The sequence below is a fragment of the Hyla sarda genome, chromosome 2 (assembly GCF_029499605.1).
Source record: "Hyla sarda isolate aHylSar1 chromosome 2, aHylSar1.hap1, whole genome shotgun sequence".
NCBI lineage: Eukaryota > Metazoa > Chordata > Amphibia > Anura > Hylidae > Hyla > Hyla sarda.
The window spans coordinates 261,402,752-261,426,792 of NC_079190.1; the positions used below are offsets into that span (position 1 = coordinate 261,402,752).

Here is a 24,041-nt window from a genome sequence, read left to right on the forward strand (position 1 = left end):
GGTCTAATGGTATGTTCGTGAGCTGGAGGAGGAAAGGGATCCTTAGTGCAAACAGCTATTGCACGATACGGAGCCCCGTTACCTGCTTCCCTGAATTTCAGGAGAGGAGCGGTTTGTCTGAGGGTCACTACCTGCCGTATTGCCAGGTGATGGCCTTTCTGCACCCGTGACTTATTGACTTGTCTAAAGAACATATCCATACCTACTTTGACGGTTTTGTCTCCTCGTCTGAGCCCATCCACTCTCTCTCCTGCTTATATAGATATCTGGGATCGAGAGGTGGTGATGCCGTTCGTACCCCTCTTTTCTCGTACTGGGAGAGGAAACTTTCTGAATCTGCTCGAACAGTCCCTATTTGGGAGGGCTGTGTCAAACGAGGTATGGAGGGAGACTCAATTTAAGATAAAGCATCATGCCATGTATGGCTTTACACTACCTAGAACACCTGACAACTGACAGGTTAGAACATTGTTCGAACTGTGGGGAATTTAGATCGGACCTTATGCATGGTTTGTGGACTTGTAGCCTGACTGAGATTTTGGAAGACTGGTGTATCCTCTGATGCGTAGACTACACGTTTATCCCTCTGACTCCCAAGATAGCCCTTCTGCATGTGGCTCCAGAGGACTCGCCTCTACCCTTGCTATTACATACCCTTCTCTTGGTAGCCAAGAGATGCTTACTCTCTCACTGGTTAACACAAGTGATGCCCTCAGAAGCTGCGGTTCTTACCCAGATGACGCACTACATGCATATGGATCATATTGAATTCTCACGGACAAAATACAAAATCGACAAAGGGTTTCTTTAGGAAGTAGGGCAAGTATATTACCACTTTCCTCTCTGATGAGATTGTCCGCATTGTAACTCCATTCAGGGAGACGGTGTGGTACCTGTCTAGGTCTTTCTTGGGTGACTTGGACAGGCTGCGGATACCTGACAGATGTAAGGGGCTTGGCGGTTTATGGACACTACCACAGGGTCTAGTATTGATCGCGTTGTATGTAGATTTGGGGGGAGGGGTCCACCTCATTCATTCCCCTTCTTTCTTTTCCTTTTGGCAGACACTCAAGTTTTGATCCTTTAGAGGCACTCATGTTACCCTTAGCTATTGGTTTTTACAAGCTAAGGCTTTTGTTCTCCTAGTGATTTATATCTGGGCTGAGGGGGGTCTACCCCGAAGCTATGGGATTGATTGTCTTGTGGGGTGTTAGGTTGTCTATATTCTATGCTTTTGATTCAGCCAGACTCAGGGTATGCCCTGAGGCAGATGTTTGTAAAATTTTATAAAACCGTTATATAAAAAAAAAAAAAAAGGAAGTCTGGCAGTAGTGTCACCCGCACTAACCTAAACGCAGACTTAGTGCGGGGGGGGGGGGGGGGGGGGGGTAGTGATTTGACCAGCTGCTCCACCACAAATTGCGTTGAGAAAAATTTAATTATCTATCCACACACATATATACACTAATGAGTGCTGTGGGCGGAACTCCGATCCTAGCTTCAGGCACCCTGACGTCAGTGTCACCAGCTGGGCCCGGCTTATCAATATTGATAAGCCCCCCCTCCATGCTCCTTAAGCCGTGTTAAAGTACTGTCCTCCCCAAAGCAGCATTCCCTCAGCTTCACAGCTGCAGACATCTTTCCACAGTAAGCAGCGCATGCGCAGAACTGTAACTCGGCCGAAAGAGCATTTGGGGGGTATGAATATTGATGGCTGCCCGGCAAAGAATACATCAGGGTGTCCAAAGCTCGGATTGGAGCTCCGCCCATGCCCCAAGGCACTCATTAGCATAAATAGAAAGACAATTTGTGGCTGAAGAGCTGGGCGAATCTACACAATTACAATTTTAAAACAGCATCATCTGCACTACAAGCCTGTGTGACAGGTTTTGTGCAGGTGATACTGACAGATTTCCTTTAATGGCAAGCATCTGCATGATCACTGATGTCTGCAATTACCAGCTGCCAACCAGGGTTTGGCACTAGAACAATTATTGGGTTCTCTGAACAGCAGAAATGTATATTTTGCCCACTCATGGCCAGGACAACTATTGCAATATACACAAAACATGTACTTAGTTTCTTTCCCTGCTGAAATATGCTGTAACAGGAAATTGAAGAAAAAACACTGTCTCCTCCCCACCCATCCCAACAGATCAGTGAATGGTGCAAGAAAAAGTACTTTCCACACAGACTTTTTTTGGTCCACTGATTCTATCACCTCACCCCTTTAATCCCAGTTTGGCTGGTAGTAAACCAACAATTACTTCTTTTTAGATTATAGTAGACACACACTGCTTTGTTTTTTATTGAAAATACATCTTTATTAATCTTAAACAAAAGCAATGGCAACAATGGAACAGTATGAAGAACAGTTTTTCAAAAAATACAAAAGACTTGTTTTGGTCATAGTATGGAGAAAAAAAAAAGTCTCAACTGTAAGCTACAATGAGCATGAACATGTATAGCTTTATCATAAGAAAACAAAAATATGATGACTCATTTATCTTCAAATATATAATCTTATGGTACAAATATTTACAGAAAAAAAATATATATACTTCCCACCTGAATATGCTGTCCACCTTGAATTAGGCCACATCTGAAAAATAAGACCCAATATTCAATAACTTACAGTATAAGCCACCCTCAAGATCTGTATTAAGCCCCAATTCCCTAGGTACAACTATCTAAATATAAGAAATTGCAAATGTACAAAATAGCCAAACACCACTATCTTTCTCTGCTTGTATGTGCATGTTTTGGAGATAAGATTTTAGAAAAGGATTTTGCTTCGCTGGTCACAGGACGCCAGAGCACATAAGGACTTTTTGTTTTGAGCTCAGTTACTTGTTCGTGGAGAGCACTTTCTTTATCTTCCACCTTTATACCAGAATTCTGAAAAGACAAAAACACGCCTTATTAGGAAAGAAATAAAAATAATTCTCCCTATGTGCCTGTCACTACTGGTTTTAAGTGTCAGACATTTAGTTAGAGTTGTATTTTGTGTAGCATTTACTATTTTTGGTACAAATTTGTTAAAACAAGTTGAATAGCAGCAATTTAGACATTCTGCATTTCCTTGTACAAAAAAAAAAAAAAAAAAAAAAAACATTTTGCTTGTTACATACAGATCAGATTGGTCACACACAGTATAGCTTAAACGTGGTGTGAACCAGAGTGAAAACCGGGCACTCCTGTATCCAAGCCAGACCAATGCAGCCCCCCTCATTCATTTGAAAGCCAACTGGGGTCAGTAACTCCGGTTGCCCGATTTTTGCCCCATATTTGGTTTTCTGACCAGACTGGTATGCTGCTGTTTCCAGTACGGTCAGAAAACTAGATATGGGCAAAAGTGAGTTGACCAGAGTCACTATTTGACTCCAGTCGGCTCATTCAAATGAATGAGAAGGGGCAAGGCTGGTATACAGGAGTGCCTGGTTTTCACTGCCCCCAGCCGGATCCGGCCCCCCGTATAGCTAGAATGTGGTGTGAATGCACCCTTACCCTACCAAATAACTAAAGGTTAAACTTACATGTGAAGAAGAACTGTGGTGGCGAGTTCTCTCTTTTTTGCCTGTTGAGTTTTCTGTTTTGGGTTGCTATAAACAAAAGCAGAAAAAGGCTTTTACATAAATGTTTTTCGCTTTATGGGGCTAGGTGTACTTACATGATACAACTACATTTAAGACCCATTCATACTGCATTTTGCAGTCTGTAATACATGCTTTCCCAGCATGTATGCCAGATTTTCAGAGCTACTGAAAGCCATCTATGTTTGCAAGCTACAGTATCCCCCCCCCCCCCCCCCCCCAACCCCGAAAAACTGTATGGTATAAGAGTTAAAATATTGAACACTAAATTTCTGTTTCACTCATGAATTCTGAATAGCATTTAAACAAATGCTGGGTTTACTTTTGGATAGAGGTTTTACTGAACAAGGACTTCCAATACAAAAGTTAAAATTGCATGACAGACAGCATCAACATGCTGTATATGTATATTGAGTCCACGTGAATCATTAAAAAGAAACTGACAGCTGGTTCAGCCGTACTAAACCCAATATACTGAGTTATAGTGTGGGTGAAGAGCTGTAAAATGAGGGGTCACTAATCTGTGGCTTTTTTTGCCGTGTTATGTTAGAGTAAGGCTGCTTTCACACAAAAAAAATTCATCCGTTACAAACGTCCGCTAGAAAAGCCCTGTTAAACGGCCGTTGAACAATCCCATTAAAGTCTATGGTATTTTTTGATTATCCGTTATGACCCGTTAAAGTCCATCATGAATAACGGCCGTTAGTTGTGACGGAAGAAATAACAGCACATGCAAATTTTTCTTCCGTCACAAGAAACGTAAATTAACACCCGTTATTTTTAACGGATGAGCCTTTATGTCATCCGTTTGCACCCAGTTTATAATATTAGTTATTACTTCTGAGCATGCTCAGAAGAGGTGCCGGCACTACGCGCTGCTAATAGAAATACTTTTTCATATGGCGGCAGGGGTATATGTATATAAAAAGGGCAGACATATCGCGTTATCTGCCCCCCAAAGTGCTTCTATTTGCAAAATTGCGGTTTTCTTTTTAATTTCCCCACACAAATAGTATTTTTTTGGTTGCGCCATACATTTTATGGTAAAGTGAGTGAATGCATTACAAAGGACAACTGGTCGTGCAAAAAGCAAGCCCTCATACTAGTCTGGATGAAAATATAAAAGCGTTATGATTTGTTGAAGGTGAGGAGGAAAAACCTTTAACCCCTTAAGGACGGAGTGTTTTTCTGTTTTTGCACTTTCATAACCCTTTCAATTTTGCACCTAAAAATCCATATGATGGCTTATTTCTTGTGCCACCAATTCTATTTTGCAGTGACATCAGTCATTTTACCAAAAAATCTACAGCGAAACAGGAGAAAAAATCATTGTGCGACAGAATGGAAGAAAAAACACCATTTTGTAATTTTCGGGAGCTTCCATTTCTACGCAGTACATTTTTTGGTAAAAATGACACCTTATCTTTATTCTGTAGGTCCATACGATTAAAATGATACCCTACTTATATAGGTTTGATTTTGTCGGACTTCTGGAAAAAATCATAACTACATGCAGGAAAATTAATACGTTTAAAATTGTCATCTTCTGACCCCTATAACTTTTTTATTTTTCCGTGTATGGGGCGGTATGAGGGCTCATTTTTTGCGCCGTGATCTGAAGTTTTTAACGGTACCATTTTTGCATTGATAGGACTTATTGATCGCTTTTTATTCATTTTTAAGTGATATAAAAAGTGACCAAAAATGCACTATTTTGGACTTTGGAATTTTTTGGCGTGCACGCCATTGACTGAGCGGTTTAATTAATGATACATTTTTATAATTCGGACTTTTCCGCACTCGGTGATACCATATATGTTTATTTTTATTTACACTGCTTTTTTTTTATTGGAAAAGGGGGGTGATTCAAACTTTTAATAGGGGAGAGGTTAAATGATCTTTATTCACTTTTTTTTCCACTTTTTTTTGCAGTGTTATAGGTCCCATAGGGACCTATAACACTGCACACACTGATCTCCTATGCTGATCACTGGTTTCTCATAAGAAACCAGTGATCAACGATTCTGCCGCATGACTGCTCATGCCTGGATCTCAGGCACTGAGCAGTCATTTGGCGATCGGACAGCGAGGAGGCAGGAAGGGGCCCTCCCGCTGTCCTGTCAGCTGTTCGGGATGCCGCGATTAGCCGCGGCTATCCCGAACAGCCCGACTGAGCTAGCCGGCAACTTTCACTTTCAGCCGCACGGCTCAGCTCTGCTATTAGAGGCGGGTCCCGGCTTCACTATGACGCCGGGCCCGCCGTGATATGACGCGGGGTTACTGTGTAACCCCGCGTTATATCAGAAGAGCAGGACCAAGGACGTACTGGTACGTCCTTGATCCTTAAGGGGTTAATGCGCCGGCGGGGGTCATATCTAATGCGGTGCTGGCTAGATATATAGGCTCTTGCCCCCCACAGCGCTTTTAATATAGATATGGCCCCTGCTACGGTACTGAGGAGCCCTGATTGGCTCCTCAGTACCGACCATCCAGGGCTCCCCGCGGGGGGATAGAAAAATGAAAGTTAAAGACACACTGATACATCGCAAGATTGCGGAGCATGCCGCTCGCTCCCCTGCTTAATAACTTCAGATCGCATCGGGTCTCAAGTGAAACCCGGTGTGATCAATCCCTCAGCCCCTGTACTACAACCCCCATCATGGAACAGACTGTTCCATGATGGGTTTCTAGTACAAACTAATGTAGCCTTCCCAGCTGTCAGCAGACTCCAGCAGCCAGGGAATTACTACTCCCATTGTGGAAATAAGTGTTCCATGATGGGAGTAGTAGTAGTCCCAGCTGTGCGAGTCTGTAGGCAGAGGTGTTCAGCCATAAATTAGGGATAACAGGTCTTAACGGATGACTATTCAGCAGTTAGCACCTGTTATTTCATCCGTTATTAAATGTCTGTTTTTTTTTTTACACAGAAAATGGACATTTAATAACGGATGAATGCTCAGTGTGAAAGCAGCCTAACACTTTTATTAATATTGCACAACATGAATAAAAGTATTACCATAACTTTGCACATGAGCCAGCATTAAGAGCTCTTCACCAGCACTATAACCCAAGTTATTGGGTTTAGTGAGGGTAAACCAGCTGTCCGATTCTCTTAAAAAAAAGGGCTCATGAACACAGTTGTACATTAGTATGCCATGTAAAGCATCATATTTTACACAAAGGCGTTCCATATGAATACTAACTGACTCGTTCTATTCTCAAGTAACAAAATACATCAAAATAAGGCAAAATAAGACATCAAAACACAAAAGTCAGTAATCTGTAATGGCGGGGACTTCTGTAACTGTGTCCATATGCATCCATTTCCTTGCATGGACCCGAGCAGTCTACACCACTTAGTCTTGTTCCCTTAAGGCCCCATTTACATCTGTCTCAGAGAATCAATTTGAATCCATTTACTGCAGAACAGAACTCAGGGTCTGTTGCATAAGGCACATGAACAGTTCCCAGCAGTCTCAGTTTCTCATTTAGCAGGATCTGGTTTTACTTTTCTCCTTGTTTTACCGATTGAGGGTACATTCACACGTGCTTATTTTCTGCTGCAGATTTGCTTTAGCAGCCCACTGAAGTCAGTAAGCAGCAAATCTAGAGCAAAAATATGCACGTGTGAGCACTAAGGTTATGTTCACACAGGCAGAATAAACTGTAGAGTGAGCTCCCTGCTGATGCCGCCATAGCTGTGTGTCCACTCAACTGTGGATTTCCTGCTGACAGTCACAAGCAGAGACTTACAGCAGGGCGCTCGATATGTCGTAACCCTGTGTGCCGGCAGCGCATCTGTTGTGTCAAATACATTGCGGATGCGCTCTCATGTGAGTACACTGAAGCCGAATACTAAAACACAATTTTCCAGTCAGTTTCTATGTTTTACTTTCTGTAAATTTTTTGAGGTCTGTCACCTTGCCCAAGTAGCATTTATTTAAAGATATGCTTTAAAAATGTCCTGCCATTTAATCAATTCTCTAACAGATGTTAACATAACCTAAGCTGTGAATACTTATTTGTACAACTATCTTCTACTAAGCCTTATCAGACAGCACAGCTAAGGAAGAGATCACACTGGCATCGGAGCCCTGTTCATGATCTGTCAGTCCATTCCGGTGACAAACCAATGGACATGTTGCACAACAGACACCAATAGGTCAAGTCAGGTGTCAGTTTTGCAGATTAGTTGAGAACTCCTGTCATTGAAACAGACTACACAAAAGGAGTTCCCCTGAAAAGAGCTCCACACTAATGTGAACCTGCCCTAAGAGGGAAAAACTACTGAACATCTGTTTCAACACAGACCGTTTAACCTAATAAGGCTTTTTTCTTTTTTTTTTTTTTAAATAAGTATTTGTTTTAAAGTCAAACAACCATGAACTATAAATTTTCTGTCAGTAAAAATAAGTCAAGAATTACAAGTCAATGTTGGTGAACAGCACAATTAACTTATCTCCAAAGTGATGCAGGCCTTCTTCTTCCATATTCTTAATCTGGAACATAGTTAATAGGTTATGAGGGTTACCTGTACCTGGCTTTGGCATATAGAAAGGGTTTTTTTGTTTTTTTATATTTGGGCTTACAGTCAAGATGCACTCTACACAGATTTAGGATACTTAGGACTGTCACAACAAGCCACAATGTGACAAAAATAGTGTTAAAGATCACAAGCAAAGTTCTCTTGTGTAAATAATTTTTAAGAATTTGTTTTAGGGGAAACAAGACATTGGACTGTTTTGCACTTAAGTATCCCATTTGTTAAGTTTTAAGAGAGTGGACAATGACCAATGGAGCAGGAGTCTGTAGATGAAGCGTGTATGAGGGAGTCAGGGGTAGATTGCTATAGATAAATATTTACAACTCAAATCAGATTACACGGAACCAGTTTCCGCTCACCAGCTTTTGCCAAAAGACAAAAAGTGCCTAGACAACCATAACATTACCACCTGGTTCTCATCCACAAAGGTTGGTGTTCATATTCTTGTCTATGAAAATAGAAAAAGCATTTAAACCGAAGAATGCTTTGAAGGTGTAAAGAGAACAAGGGTTACCACAGGTTGCATTTTTTGCTGATCTCATGGCAGAACACCATACTTAAGATAATGTAGCCGATATGTAAAATAGGTAGTTTTTCTGCCATTTGAGAAATCAGGCTATCACCGAATTCATTTTTTAAGGCTAAGACAGTCTGCATGCAAATTCTAATAGTAAATAGGCAACACTAGCATGTTTCTCTAGGACACTGTAGATATTCTTCTCTTAAGTTCTTACCTTAAGGCTCTTCAGGCTTTCAGGGAGCTCAACCTCCTTTCCAAGGGCTTTTGATGCATTCATTTTTGCAATTTCTAATAACTTCATTTTTTCTACCAAGATAAAAGAATAAAAATGACTGCTATAATTCACTACCAATATGTCCTGCTTGTAGAAACATGTTTCAAAAAGCAATAGTGCTACAATTGACCTTGACAGTGGGACCAGGTTAAATATCAGATTGCATTATCAAGAAGTACCATATTTATCGGCGTATAACACGCACTTTTTAGGCTAAAATTTTTAGCCTAAAGTCTGTGTGCGTGTTATACGCCGATACACCCCCAGGAAAGGCAGGGGGAGAGAGGCCGTCGCTGCCCGCTTCTCTCCCCCTGCCTTTCCTAGGGTCTAGAGCCCTGCTGCCGGCCCTTCTCTCCCCCTGGCTATCGGCGCCACTGCCCGTTCTGTCCCCCTGACTATCGGTGCCGGCGCCGATAGCCAGGGGGAGAGAAGGGGCAGCGGCACCCATTGCCGGCGCCGCTGCCCCGTTGCCTCCCCCCATCCCCGGTGGCATAATTACCTGAGTCCGGTCTGCGCTGCTCCAGGCCTCCGTCGTGCGTCCCCAGCGTCGTTGCTATGCACGGCGCTCTGACGTCATGCGCCGCGCCGTTCAGCGCATAGCAATGACGCCGGGGACGCACGACGGAGGCCTGGAGCAGCGCGGACCGGACTCAGGTAATTATGCCACCGGGGATGGGGGGAGGCAACGGGGCAGCGGCGCCGGCAATGGGTGCCGCTGCCCCTTCTCTCCCCCTGGCTGTCGGCGCCGCTTCTCTCCCCCTGGCTATTGGCGCCGATAGTCAGGGGGACAGAACGGGCAGCGGTGCCGATAACCAGGGGGTGAAAAGGGCCGACAGCAGCGCTCTAGACCCCAGGAAAGGCAGGGGGAGAGAAGCGGGCAGCGACGGCCTCTCTCCCCCTGCCTTTCCTGGGGGTATACACGCGCCCTCATTTTATCATGGATATTTGGGTAAAAAACTTTTTTTACCCAAATATCCTTGGTAAAATGAGGGTGTGTGTTATAGGCCGGTGCGTGGTATACCCCGATAAATATGGTATATAACCAGAGGAATTTTCATGTTCCCATCTGCGTTGCCACTCCCTTGCAGAATCCAGTTTAATGGGACCTGAGCAAACAAATGCTGAAAGCAGTAACTGTCTGGTCAGATCCTGCAAAATAAATGGCCGCTAGACAAACCCCATTAAAGTCAATGGAATCCATCAGTTTCTGACGCAGATGTGAACAAGGCCTTGACTTAGCGGGCCAGCATGGAATCTTCTTTCCAAGGGCAAGTTGGAGTATGCAGGATGGGAGTGTATCGGGGAGATTTTTGCAGCACGAATGTTCACTTTATGGCTCTGGTAGCAAGGACACTAGAGAGGCAGCTCTTACCATCAGCGCCTTTTACTGATGGAGGATAGAGTTAAGTAGCAGGTACCTAGGTTTGTAGAAATGGGTTACATGTGCACTGTCAGATACAAAATCTTTTGATATGTTGTAAAGCATGTATAACCAATAGGTTTTGCAATTGCTTTCATTAGAAAATTCAGTATTTCATCCTGAAAAAGCCATTCAAACCACCGCCCACCCTACCTGCTTGGACACATACTAGCCCTGCTGTGTCCATGAGTCAGCGAGTCAACACCTATGTCATGGATACACTTCCTCGACTGACAGCTGTGAGTGCAGGGCTTCAGCTGGAGGAAAGATCCTCCCACTGTCAGCTTATGTCAGATACTGTCAGTGAGGACAAGCTGGGAGTTGTAGTTTTGCTAATGCTAGGGGAGATGTGAGCAGACAGCATAATGAGGTGAGGGAGAGGGCGGAGACCTGCACAGTGAGGCCACGCCCCCACCCTTTGAGGAATTCAGTTATTAAAAGAAGAATTCAGTTATTAAAAGTTAAAAATAAAATAAAAAAGGTGCTAGACAAAAATTAGATGTACATGGTCAGGATAAGGTACTGAGTGATCTATTAAAAAAAAAAATGTGTGTGATCTGACGGGTACGCTTTAAGTCTATCTCCTAGTGCACCTAGCTTAATTATCCCCAATGGACATGTCAGAGCACTGACCAGACAAAAAATAAATTTTCTGTAGTATACAGCAGCTGATAAGTACTAGAAGGATTATGATTTTTATTTATTTAATAGAAGTAATTTACAAAAATCAGTAAAACTTTCTGGCACCAGTTGATTTAAAAAATAAAACCTAGAGTATGCCTTTAAGTTGCTGGTTAAACAATTAACCATCTGTTTTATATTGACCAAAGTTACACTTTTTTCATAATGCATCAGCATTTAGAAACCTCAGTAAGAAAAAGTAACGATAGCTTATCCTTAGGCTATGCCACTACTACAACCAGCACCCCACGACTAAGAGGCTGCTTGTTGTGAAGAGACTGCACTCAGCTCTCATTAAAGTAAATGCCATCATTTAGTGTTAATGGGAAAACCCTTATTCTAGTATTGCCAGCTAAATAGATTACTTACCTTCTTCACTTAAACGCAATGGTGTTCTGCTGCGAGAGCGGGTCCCTGAGCGACTTCTATAAGACCGGTAAGTAGGAGAATATGGACGTCGAACAAAGCCGTAATACCTTCTACCACGGGAGGGTGATCTGCTTCGTGAATATCGGCTTCTATGATATGAACGTGAGCGGCTACGTGACCTATATCTAGGTGGGGATCTATAGTATCTTCTATATGCAGCAGAATATCTTCTCCTCTGTCGGGGGCTGTAGGATCTTGAACGACTTCTGGAGTAGCTTCTGGAGTAAGACCGGCCACGAGAATAAGACCTGGAGCTTCGTCTGCTTCTTTTCCTCTGATATCGTCTCTCTCTTGAGCGAGACCTACTCCAGCTTCTTGAATGTGAGGACCGAGATGAGCTGGAACAAGAGCTTGAACTGCTTGAGGAGCTTGAAGACTTGCGCTTAATGGACCGGGTTTTAGACCTTGAGCGAGATGGACGATCTTTTGGAGAGTTTAAACTCAGATCATCCATAATATTAGTCATCTCCTTTGTCCTGTTATTGTTTGCCTCATTCTCATACACTTTACTAGGCTTTTCCTCATTACGAGCTTTGACTGTCAATTGAGAAAAAAAATAAAACATTTTTTTTAAGTGCAATAAATTATAAATGTATTATCCCCATGACCACTTTTACACAAACAGCCAATAAAGAGTCATTAAAGGGGTACTCCAGCCCCAAGACATCTTATCCCCCCATCCAAAGGATAGGGGATAAGATGTCTGATCGCAGGGGTACCACTGCTGGGGACTGCCACAATCTAGCATTCAGCACCCACCTATAAGCACTGGAGGCTCTCAGTTATGCCTCCCGACCACAGGGAAAGTATCGTGACGTCAAGACTCCGCCCCTGTGTGAAGTCACAGTAGTTATGACAATGATCCAGTGAGCTTCCTCTGCGACACTGGTCTCTGAAATCAGAGCTCTGCTAGCTTCCCCATCCCTTTATGCACTGGTTTTTGTTCCTTTAGCCACACATGGCTGCCTATGGAGGAGCGAGTGACTATACATGTCATCATGCCTCCTCCACTTTGCCTGTGCCCGTTGCTTGGGCACAGTGTACTGCTTAGGAGGAGACATGTATAGTCACTTGCTCCTTCATAGGCAGCCATGCATAGCTGCATGAACAAAAACAATGGGATAGCTATCAGAACTCCATGATTAGAGTTACATAAAAAAAAAAAAAAAAGAAGGAGGGTGCTGCAGGAGATAGCAGGGGTCCCCAGCGGTGGGTACCCCACAATCATCATATTAGGTGTCTGCATGAATAGGCTTAGAAACCTCCACCTAAAGGAGCTGCAGGGCAGGACTACTTCTGTGTTGACCATTACCAAGGTTGTGCCTGTGTGAACATACCCTAAGCTAGAGGTCACCTGACACCTTAGTAATATCAGAAGGATGACAGTATGAAATACCTCAGGTGTTTCAGGTCATAGAAGACCTCTTTATCAAAATATTCATGACTTATTTTATAATCCAATTCACCCCCCCCAAACTTCATGTGACCCAACAGATACTTACCTGAACTGCCATCACTGTAATTCCTAGCTGTGGCATCTGCAGAAACCCTACACAACAAAGAGAAAACTCTGTTAAAGCCACGTGACATCACGGCTTATTCGCTTACAGGTTCAACAGGAGGATGCAGGAAAAAGCGAGAATTTCCAGCTGCGTCATAACTCCTTAACAGCTCACAAAATGGCGGCGGCGCTCCCCGAGATGGCGGCTCGCCACAACACTAACGCTAAGGTCTGACCTAGCGACCACTTATCTGGCCAGTAGTCGCCAACACAAAACCTATGTAATATAGGGCAAAAGGCCACTTGCATAGCTCACAGTCACGACCCTCGGTGATAGGAAACGGACACTTACTTGTTCCCCAAGGAGTCGTTTCCAGCGTCCAAGATTTCCAACTCGACTGTACGAGTCATGACAGACACTGCAAGTCGCAATATGAAACCCAGAAAGCGCAGCTAGCGGTAGTAACGGCACACCACCTTTACGACCTCTGAGTCGCCTTCACTTCACTGACAAGAATCTTCTAGAGCAGCTGCTATATCCTAACAGCCGAGCAGGGCGGGAAGATGGACAGGCGGCTGCTGATTGGTGAAAAGTATGTGGGCAGCTGATTGGATGATCTCGTGTCAATCATTAGGTTGTAGGAAAGTTCTAGAAGCAGCTGCGAAGCTGCGACTGTAGATGTGATTTGTGAACTAGTTATTTTGGGACTGTGTGAACTAGTGTGTAGTATGGTGTATGGTCAGTCCAACCACATAGTGAGCACAGGTGTATACACCACTACCCAGCCATACCCTAGGTACCTCTAAAGCAGCTATACACATCAATCATTGAAGAATGCCTTACAATCATCATTAACCCTTTAAAGGGGTTCTCTGGTGGAAAATATATCTTTTTTTTAACCCATTAACCCTTCGGGGACAGACCCTAAGGACCAGTGTATTTTTTGCACATCTGACCACTGTCACTTTAACCCCTTGGGGACGGAGGGTTTTTCCGTTTTTGCACTTTCGTTTTTTCCTCCTTACCTCTTAACCCCTTAAAGGGTAGCTCCCACCATCCCTTTTTAACTTTTTTCTGTCCCTGCCTATTGCCCATCCATCCCTAACCCCCTCCCTACCTTTATTTTTATTTTATTTTTACATATTAAAAATGCCTTTTGTCTGCCTGGTAGTGTGGTCACTACCAGGCAGACTTCCCCAGCAGGCACAACGTCACTGCATGCTGGGGGGGCACACTTCCGCCCTTAGTTCACCTATACAGGGTGCCTCCAGCTGTTTCCCCACTGCAACTCCCAGCTTGCCCTGACATCTATTGGCTGTCAGGGCATGCTGGGAGTTGTAGTGGGGAAACAATTGGTGGCATACTGTATAGGTGCATATCTGTGATGGCCGCAAATCCCGCTCCCCGCCGCGCAGCCCGCAACCAATTTGGTGACATTGCCCATTTAAGGACCCGGGTTTTTGCATTTTCATTTTTTCCTCCTTACCTTTAAAGCTCAACTGTCATGACATTTTGGTGCAATAACCTGCACACAGCCTTTGTACTGTGTGCAGGTGGCGGGTATAACAATGTTTTTACCTGAAATGTGGCGGCTTTCATGACTGCAAAAAAGGCTTTTATTCAAAGCCACTGACGGTCGGATAGGCGTGGCGCGAGGTACGCGATGCCCCGCAACCCCCACGCCTACCCCGTATGTCCGCTCTGGGACCTCTGTGTGATTGACACACAGGTCCCAGTGCATGCGCCCTTCAGCTAATCTAACCTGCGCGCTGCTGTGTGTCATCCAGCAAGCGCTCGCTCCCGCCGCTCGGTCCTACAGAGGAGGAAGACGGCGGCGGGAGCGAGTGCTTGCTGGATGACACACAGCAGCGCGCAGGTTAGATTAGCTGAAGGGCGCATGCGCTGGGACCTGTGTGTCAATCACACAGAGGTCCCAGAGCGGACATACGGGGTGGGCATGGGGGTGGGGTGGGGGTTGCGGGGCATCACGTACCTCGCACCACGCCTATCCGACCGTCAGTGGCTTTGAATAAAAGCCTTTTTTGCAGTCATGAAAGCCGCCACATTTCAGGTAAAAACATTGTTATACCCACCACCTGCACACAGTACAAAGGCTGTGTGCAGGTTATTGCACCAAAATGTCATGACAGTTGCGCTTTAAAAAAATCATAACTCTTTCAATTTTGCACCTAAAAATCCATATTATGGCTTATTTTTTGCACCACCAATTCTACTTTGTAATGACATCAGTCATTGTGCCCAAATATCTACAGCGAAACGAAAAAAAAAAATCATTGTGAGACAAAATTGAAAAAAACGCCATTTTGTAAATTTTGGGGGCTTCTGTTTCTACGCCGTATATTTTTCGGTAAAAATGACACGTTCTCTTTATTCTGTAGATCCATACAATTAAAATGATACCCTACTTATATAGGTTTGATTTTGTCGTACTTCTTAAAAAATCCTAACTACATGCAGGAAAATGTATACGTTTAAAATTGTCATGTTCTGACCCCTATAACTTTTTTATTCTTCCGCGTATGGGCCGGTAGGAGGGCTCATTTTTTGCACTGTGATCTGAAGGTTTTAACGGTACCATTTTTGTATTGATAGGACTCATTGATCGCTTTTTATTCATTTTTTCATGATATATAAAGTGACCAAAAATACAATATTTTGGACTTTGGATTTTTTTGCGCGTACGCCATTGACTGTGCGGTTTAATTAATGATATATTTTTATAATTCGGACATTTTCGCACGTGGTGATACCACATATGTTTATTTTTATTTACACAATTTTTTTTTTTTTTATGTGAAAAGGGTGGTGATTCAAACTTTTATTAGGGGAGGGGTTAAATGATCTTTACTCACTTTTTTTTTTTTTTTTTTTGCAATGTTATAGCTCCCATAGGAGGCTATAACACAGCAAACACTGATCTTTTACATTGATCAATGTTTTTTCATAGGAAACCATTGATCATTGATTCTGCCACTTGACTGCTCATGCCTGGATCTCAGGCACTGAGCAGTCATTCGGCGATCGGACAGCAAGGAGGAAGGTAGGGGACCCTCCTGCTGTCCTACAGCTGTTCGGTATACCGCGATTTCGCCATGGCGATCCTGAACAGCCCACTGAGCTAGCTGGGAGCAGTTTACTTTCATTTTAGATGCGGCGTTCAACTTTGAACGCCGCATCTAAAGGGTTAATACCGTGTGACACTGCGATCAGTGCAGCGCGCTATTAGCCATGGGTCCATGCCATTGTTAGAGGCCGGGCCCGACCCGCTATGATGCGGGGCCATGCCGTGGCCCTGCGTTATAGAACGGGAGCTGACTCAGGGCGTACAGGTACGCCCTTGATCCTTAACATGTTAAATGGGAAAAGTGGGGTGATTCAAACTTTTATTAGGGAAGGGGTTAAATGATCTTTATTCACTTTTTTTTCCACTTTTTTTTGCAATGTTATAGCTCCCATAGAGGGTTACAACACTGCACACACTGAACTTTTACATTGATCAATCGTTTCTCATAGGAAACCATTGATCATTGATTCTGCCACTTGACAGCACATGCCTGGATCTCAGGTACTGAGCAGTCATTCGGCGATCGGACAGTTATAGAAAGGGAGTGGGCGGACAGGTTAAGTATTAATAACCCTGGAATGCTTGTACTTATGAATTTGATTCCGTGATAGTTTTTTTCGTGACATTTACTTTCGTGACAGTACTTTATGTTACTGGTAAATTTCCTTCGATACTTGCATCATTTCTTGGTGAAAAATTCAAAAATGTCATGAAAATTTTTAAAAATTTGCATTTTTCTAACTTTGAAGCTCTCTGGTTGTAAGAAAAATAGATATGCTAATATACATTATATATCACATATACAATATGTCTACTTTATGTTCACATGATAAAGTTGACATGTTTTTACTTTTGGAAGGCATCAGAGGGCTTTAAAGTTCAGCAGAAACACTAACATGTTCTTGTAGACCCATATTTTTTTATTTTTATAGGGGGTAAAAGGAGAAAAAGACCCCCAAAATTTGTAACCCAATTTATCTCGAGTAAGGAAATATCTAATATGTGGATGCTCAGAAGGGAAGGAGCGACAATGGGATTTTGGAGAGCGAATTTTGCTGAAATGGTTTTTGTGAGGCATCTCGCATTTAGAAAGCCCCTATGGTGCCAGAACTGCGAAAAAACACCCCACATGGTATTCTGTTTGGGAAACTACACCCCTCAAGGAATGGAACACGTGGTACAGTGAGCCTTAACACCCCACTGGTGTTTGACGAATTTCCAATAAAGTTGAACATGAAAATGCTGATGTTACCCCAAATTTTTCATTTTCACAAGGGTTAATAGGTGAAAATGTCCCCCAAAATTTGTAACCCCATTTCTCTCAAGTAAGGAAATACCTCATATGTGGATGTAAAGTGCTCTGTGGGTGCACTAGAGGGCTCAGAAGGGAAGGAGCAACATTGGGCTTTTGGAAAGCGAATTTTGCTGAAATGGTTTTTGGGGCCATGTCTCATTTAAGAAGCCCCATGGTGCCAGAACAGCGAAAAACACACCACATGGCATACTATTTGGGAAACTACTCCACTCAAGGAATGTAACAAGGGGTGCAGTGAGCATTAACACCCCACTGGCGTTTGACAGATCTTTGTAACAGTGGGCTGTGCAAATGAAAAATTACATTTTTCATTTTCACGGATTACTGTTCCAAAAATCTGTCAGTCACCTGTGGGGTGTTAAGGCTCATTATACCCCTTATTACGTTCCGTGAGGGGTGTAGTTTCCAAAATGGGGTCACATGTGGGTATTTATTTTTTTTGCGTTTATGTCAGAACAGCTGTAACCAGCAGCCACCCCTGTGCAAATCACCAGTTTTGGCCTCAAATGTACATGGCACTCTCAGTCCTGGGCCACGCAAAGCATTTTACGTCCACATATGGGGTATTTCCATATTTGGGAGAAATTGTGTTACAAATTTTGGGGGTCTTTTTTTCCTTCTACCTCTTATGAAATGAAAAGTATAGGGCAACACCAGCATGTTAGTGTAAAAAATTTATAATAATTACACTAATATGCTGGTGTAGACCCCAACTTTACCTTTTCATAAGGGGTAAAAGGAGAAAAAGCCACCAAAAATGTGTAGCGCAATTTGCCTCCTCCACCAAAAATACTGTACGTCAGTTTTCCCCAAACAGGGCGCCTCCAGCTGTTGCAAAACTCCCAACATGCCTGGACAGTCAATGGCTGTCCGGCAATACTGGGAGTTGTTATTTTGCAACAGCTGGAGGCTCCATTTTGGAAAAACTGACATACAAGACATTTTCAATTTTTATTGGGGTGGCGGTGGGGTAGTGTACATGTAAGGATGTAGTGTATATGTAGTGTTTATTCTTTATTTTGTGTTAGTGTAGTGTAGTGTTTTTAGGGTACATTCACACGGGTGGGGTTAAAGTGAGTTTCCCGCTGCAGCGTAAAAAATTGCCGGATCTCAAACTTGAAGCCGAAAACTTGCTGTAAGCCCCCGCCCTGTACATTCACATGGAGGGGGGGACTACAACTCTCAGCATGCACTGACAGACCGTGCATGCTGGGAGTTGTAGTTATGCAACAGCTAGAGGCATGCTGGGAAACACTGAGATAGGTAACAGACTACCGCAGTGTTTCCACACCACTGTCTGTTTCCTAACTCAGTGTTTTCCAACCCATGTGCCTCCAACTGTTGCAAAACTACAACTCCTAGCATGCATGGTCTGTCAGTGCATGCTGGGAGTTATAGTTTTGAAACAGCAGGAGGCACACGGGTTGGGAAACACTGACTTAGGAAACAGACAACGTTTCCCAACCAATTTTGGATTTTTTTTTTACGTATACGCCATTGACCGTGCGGTTTAATTAACGATATGTTTTTATAGTTCGGATATTTACGCACGTGGTGATACCACATATGTTTATTTTTATTTACACTGTTTTATTTTTTATGGGAAAAGGGGGGTGATTCAAACTTTTATTAGAGAAGGGGTTAAATGACCTTTATTAACACTTTTTTTTTAACTTTTTTTTTGCAGTGTTATAGGTCCCATAGGGACCTATAACACTGCACACACTGATCTCTCATGCTGATCACTGGCGTGTATTAACACGCCTGTGATCAGTGTTATCGGCGCTTGACTGCTCCTGCCTGGATCTCAGGCACGGAGCAGTAATTCGTCGATCGGACATCGAGGAGGCAGGAAAGGGCCCTCCCGGTGTCCTGTAAGCTGTTCGGGATGCCGTGATTTCACCGAACAGCCCGACTGAGCAGCCGGGTTACTTTCACTTTCATTTCAGACTCGGCGGTCAGCTTTGATCGCCGCGTCTGAAGAGTTAATACAGGGCATCACCGCTATCGGTGATGTCCTGTATTAGCCGAGGGTCCCGGGCGTTGATAGCCGCCGGGATGACCCGATATGACGCGGGGAGACCGCGTGACCCCGAGGCATATCGCGGGAACCGGCGGAGGACGTACATATACGTCCTTCATCGTTAAGGACCAGGCTAATTTTATTTTAGTGTTTTCGTTTTTTTCTCTTTTATATTTCCATCTATATAAGGGCTTGTTTTTTGCATGACCAATTGTACTTTGTAATGAAACCTCTCATTTTACCAAAAAATTTATGGCGAACCCAAATAATTATTTTTTAAGGGAGGAAATTTAAATGAAAACCACAATTTTGCACATTTTGGAGGGTTTCGCTTTTACACTATACACTTTATGGTAAAAATGACATGTGTTCTTTATTCTGTGGGTAAATATGATTAAAATGATACCCATGGCTAGATACTTTTCTATTTTTGTACTGCTTAAAGGGGTACTCCAGTGTAAAACTTTATTTTTTTTTTAAATCAACTGGTGCCAGAAAGTTAAACAGATTTGTATTCTTAATTCTTCCAGTACTTATTAGCTGCTGAATACTACAGAGGAAATTATTTTCTTTTTGGAACACAGTGCTCTCTGCTGACATCATGACCACAGTGCTCTCTGCTGACATCTCTGTCCATTTTAGGAACTGACCAGAGCAGCATATGTTTGCTATGGGGATTTTCTCCTACCCTGGACCGTTCTTAAAATAGACAGAGATGTCAGCAGAGAGCACTGTGGTCATGATGTCAGCAGAGAGCTCTGTGTTCCAAAAAGAAAATGATTTCTTCTGTAGTATTCAGCAGCTTATAAGTACTGTAAGGATTAAGATTTTTTTAATAGAAGTCATTTACAAATCTGTTTAACTTTCTGGCACCAGTTGATTTAAAAAAAAAAAAAAGTTTTTCACCCGAGTATCCCTTTAAAAAAAAAACTCAAACATTTTGTACAAAATCAGTAATATAAAATCGCCCTATTTTTGACCAGCTATAACTTTTTCATTTTTTCCGTTTATGGGGTGGTATGAGGGCTCCTTTTTTGCGCTGTCATCTGTTCTTTTTATTGATACCACATTTGCATATATAAAACTTTTAGATCACTTTTTATAAATTTTTTTTATGGAATAAAATGTGCCCAAAAGCAGCATTTTGGGACTTTTTTTTATTTTTTACATTTACGCAGTTCACCGTACGAGATCATTAACATTTTATTTTGATAGTTCGGACATTTAAGCACGGGGTGATACCAAATATGTTTATTAAAAAGAATTACGCTTTTTGGGGGTAAAATGGGAAAAAGGGACAATTTTGTTTTTTTTGGGGGGAGGGGATTTTTATTTTTTTTACTTTTTATTTTTAAATTTTTCAACTTTTTTTTTAACACTTTTTATGTCCCCATAGGGAACTATTTATAGTAATCGGTATAATATAATCGGTATCGGTCTAATAATGTTTGGTGCTATGCATAGGACATAGCACTGATCAGTATTATTGGTGATCTTCTGCTCTGGTCTGCTCGGGAGACAGCTGGAGGCAGGTGAGGGGACCTCCGGCCGCCATTACAGATGATCGAATCCCCGTGGCAGCGCTGCGGGCAATCCGATCATCTATTTTAACATGCGCATTGCCGCAGATACCGTGATCTGTATTGATCACGGCATCTGAGGGGTTTATGGCAGACATCCGCGCAATCACTGATGTCGGCCATTACCGGCGGGTCCTATAACGCAGTGTATAACGCGAGCACTGCTCCAATGCTCGCGGTCATACACAGGATGTAAATGTACATCCTGGTGCACTAAGTACCTCCCCACCAGGACGTACATTTATGTCATATTAATACATATATTTACGTCCTGCGCCGGCTCCCGCAATATGAAGCGGGGTCGCGCTGCGACCCCGCATCACATCGCGTCAGTCCCGGCGCTCATCAACGGCCGGGACCCGCGGCTAATACCACACATCGCCGATCGCGGCAATGTGCGGTATTAACCCTTTAGAAGCGGCGGTCAAAGCTGACCGCCGCTTCTAAAGTGAAAGTGAAAGTATCCCGGCTAGTCAACCGGGCTGTTCGGGACCACCGCGGTGAAATCGTGGCGTCCTGAACAGCTTACAGGACACCGGGAGGGCCCTTACATCGGTGTCCGATCGACGAATGACTGCTCCGTGCAGGAGCAGTCAAGCGCCGATAACACTGATCACACTGATCACTGGGACCTATAACACTGCACACACTGATCTCCTATGCTGATCACTGGCGTGCATTAACACGCCTGTGATCAGCATTATCGGCGCTTGACTGCTCCTGCCTTGATCTCAGGCACGGAGCAGTCATTCGTCGATCAGACACTGAGGAGGCAGGTAAGGGCCCTCCCGGTGTCCGATCAGCTGTTCGGGGCGCCACGATTTCACCGCGGCGGTCCCGAACAGCCCGACTGAGCAGCCGGGATACTTTCAGTTTCACTTTAGAAGCGGCGGTCAGCTTTGACCGCCGCTTCTAAAGGGTTAATACCGCACATCCCCGCGATCGGCGATGTGTGGTATTAGCCGCGGGTCCCGGCCGTTGATGAGCGCCGGGACCGAAGCGATATGATGCAGGATCGTGGCGCGATCCCGCTTCATATCGCGGGAGCTGGCGCAGGATGTAAATATACATTCTGCGTCGTTAAGGGGTTAAACCGCACGGTCAATGGCGTACACGTAAAAAAAATTCCAAACTCCAAAAAAGCCTATTTTGGTCACTTTTTATACCATTAAAAAGTGATTAAAAAGTCTGATCAAAACAAAAATCGTACCGATAAAAACTTCAGATCACGGCGCAAAAAATGAGCCCTCATATCGCCCTGTACGTGGAAAAATAAAAAAGTTATAGGGGTCAGAAGATGACATTTTTAAACGTAAAAATTTTCCTGCATGTAGTTATGATTTTTTCCAGAAGTACGACAAAATCCAACCTATATAAGTAGGGTATCATTTTAACCGTATGGACCTTCAGAATAATGATAAGGTGTCATTTTTACCGAAATATGCACTGCGTAGAAACGGAAGCCCCCAAAAGTTACAAAATGGTGTTTTTTTTCTTTGATTTTGTCGCACAATGATTTTTTTTTTTTGTTTCGCCGTGAATTTTTGGGTAAAATGACTAATGTCACTGCAAAGTAGAATTGGTGACGCAAGAAATACGCCATAATATGGATTTTTTAGGTGGAAAATTTATGAGGAGGAAAAAACGAAAGTGCAAAAACGGAAAAACCCTGAGTCCTTAAGGGGTTAATTGAACTGGTGCCAGTAAAACATTTTTTTCTTTTTAACCCCTTAAGGACTCAAGGTTTTTCCGTTTTTGCACTTTCGTTTTTTCCTCCTTACCTTTTAAAAATCATAACCCTTTCAATTTTCCACCTAAAAATCCATATTATGGCTTATTTTATGCGTCGCCAATTCTACTTTCCAGTGACATTAGTCATTTTACCCAAAAATGCACGGCGAAACGGAAAAATAAATCATTGTGCGACAAAATCGAAAAAAACACACCATTTTGTAACTTTTGGGGGCTTCCGTTTCTACGCAGTGCATATTTCGGTAAAAATTACACCTTATCATTATTCTGTAGGTCCATACGGTTAAAATGATACCCTACTTATATAGGTTTGATTTTGTCGCACTTCTGGAAAAAATCATAACTATATGCAGGAAAATTTATACGTTTAAAAATGTCATCTTCTGACCCCTATAACTTTTTTATTTTTCCACATACAGGGCAGTATGAGGACTCATTTTTTGCGCCGTGATCTGAAGTTTTTATCGGTATGATTTTTGTTTTGATCTGACTTTTTGATCACTTTTTATTAATTTTTTTAATGGTATAAAAAGTGACCAAAATACGCTTTTTTGGACTTTGGAATTTTTTTGCGCGTACGCCATTGACCGTGCGGTTTAATTAATGATATATTTTTATAGTTCGGACATTTACGCACGCGGCGATACCACATATGTTTATTATTTTTTTTTTACACTGTTTTATTTTTTTTATGGGAAAAGGGGGGTGATTCAAACTTTTATTAGGGAAGGGGTTAAATGACCTTTATTAACACTTTTATTTTTTATTTTTTTTGCAGTGTTATAGGTCCCATAGGGACCTATAACACTGCACACACTGATCTCCTATGCTGATCACTGGCGTGTATTAACACGCCTGTGATCAGTGTTATCGGCGCTTGACTGCTCCTGCCTGGATCTCAGGCACGGAGCAGTCATTCGTCGATCGGACACCGAGGAGGCAGGTAAGGGCCCTCCCGGTGTCCGGTCAGCTGTTCGGGACGCCGCGATTTCACCGCGGAGGTCCCGAACAGCCCGACTGAGCAGCCGGGTCACTTTCAGTTTCACTTTAGAAGCGGCGGTCAGCTTTGACCGCCGCTTCCAAAGGGTTAATACCGCACATCGCCACGATTGGCGATGTGTGGTATTAGCCGCGGGTCCCGGCCGTTGATGAGCGCTGGGACCGAAGCGATATGATGCAGGATCACGGCGCGATCCCGCTTCATATCGCGGGAGCCGGCGCAGGATGTAAATATACGTCCTGCGTCGTTAAGGGGTTAAATCAGCTGGTGCCAGAAAGTTATACACATTTGTAAATTACTTCTATTTAAAAATCTTAATCCTTC

General features: G+C 43.2%; 1 protein-coding gene across 1 annotated transcript; it reads right to left on the minus strand.

Moving 5' to 3' along the window:
- Nucleotides 1-2,416: 2,416 nt before the first annotated feature.
- On the minus strand, nucleotides 2,417-13,545 carry RSRP1 (arginine and serine rich protein 1). Its single transcript, XM_056557066.1, has 6 exons — nucleotides 13,314-13,545; nucleotides 12,963-13,009; nucleotides 11,401-11,997; nucleotides 8,871-8,962; nucleotides 3,537-3,602; nucleotides 2,417-2,898 (listed from the first exon to the last, which is right to left on the minus strand). Exons 1-6 carry the CDS (start codon nucleotides 13,370-13,372, stop codon nucleotides 2,734-2,736), a joined length of 1,026 nt encoding a protein of 341 aa, XP_056413041.1. The 5' UTR covers nucleotides 13,373-13,545; the 3' UTR covers nucleotides 2,417-2,733.
- Nucleotides 13,546-24,041: the final 10,496 nt, after the last annotated feature.

Bases quoted from the DNA above. Each gene is read 5' to 3' on its own strand.
- RSRP1 (XM_056557066.1), bottom strand. From the start codon at position 13,372: ATGACTCGTACAGTCGAGTTGGAAATCTTGGACGCTGGAAACGACTCC. The intron at 13,010-13,313 runs GTAAGTGTCCGT...TTTGTTGTGTAG, and splicing joins AACGACTCCTTGGGGAACAA to GGTTTCTGCAGATGCCACAG. The intron at 8,963-11,400 runs GTAAGTAATCTA...TTATCTTGGTAG, and splicing joins ATTGCGTTTAAGTGAAGAAG to AAAAAATGAAGTTATTAGAA.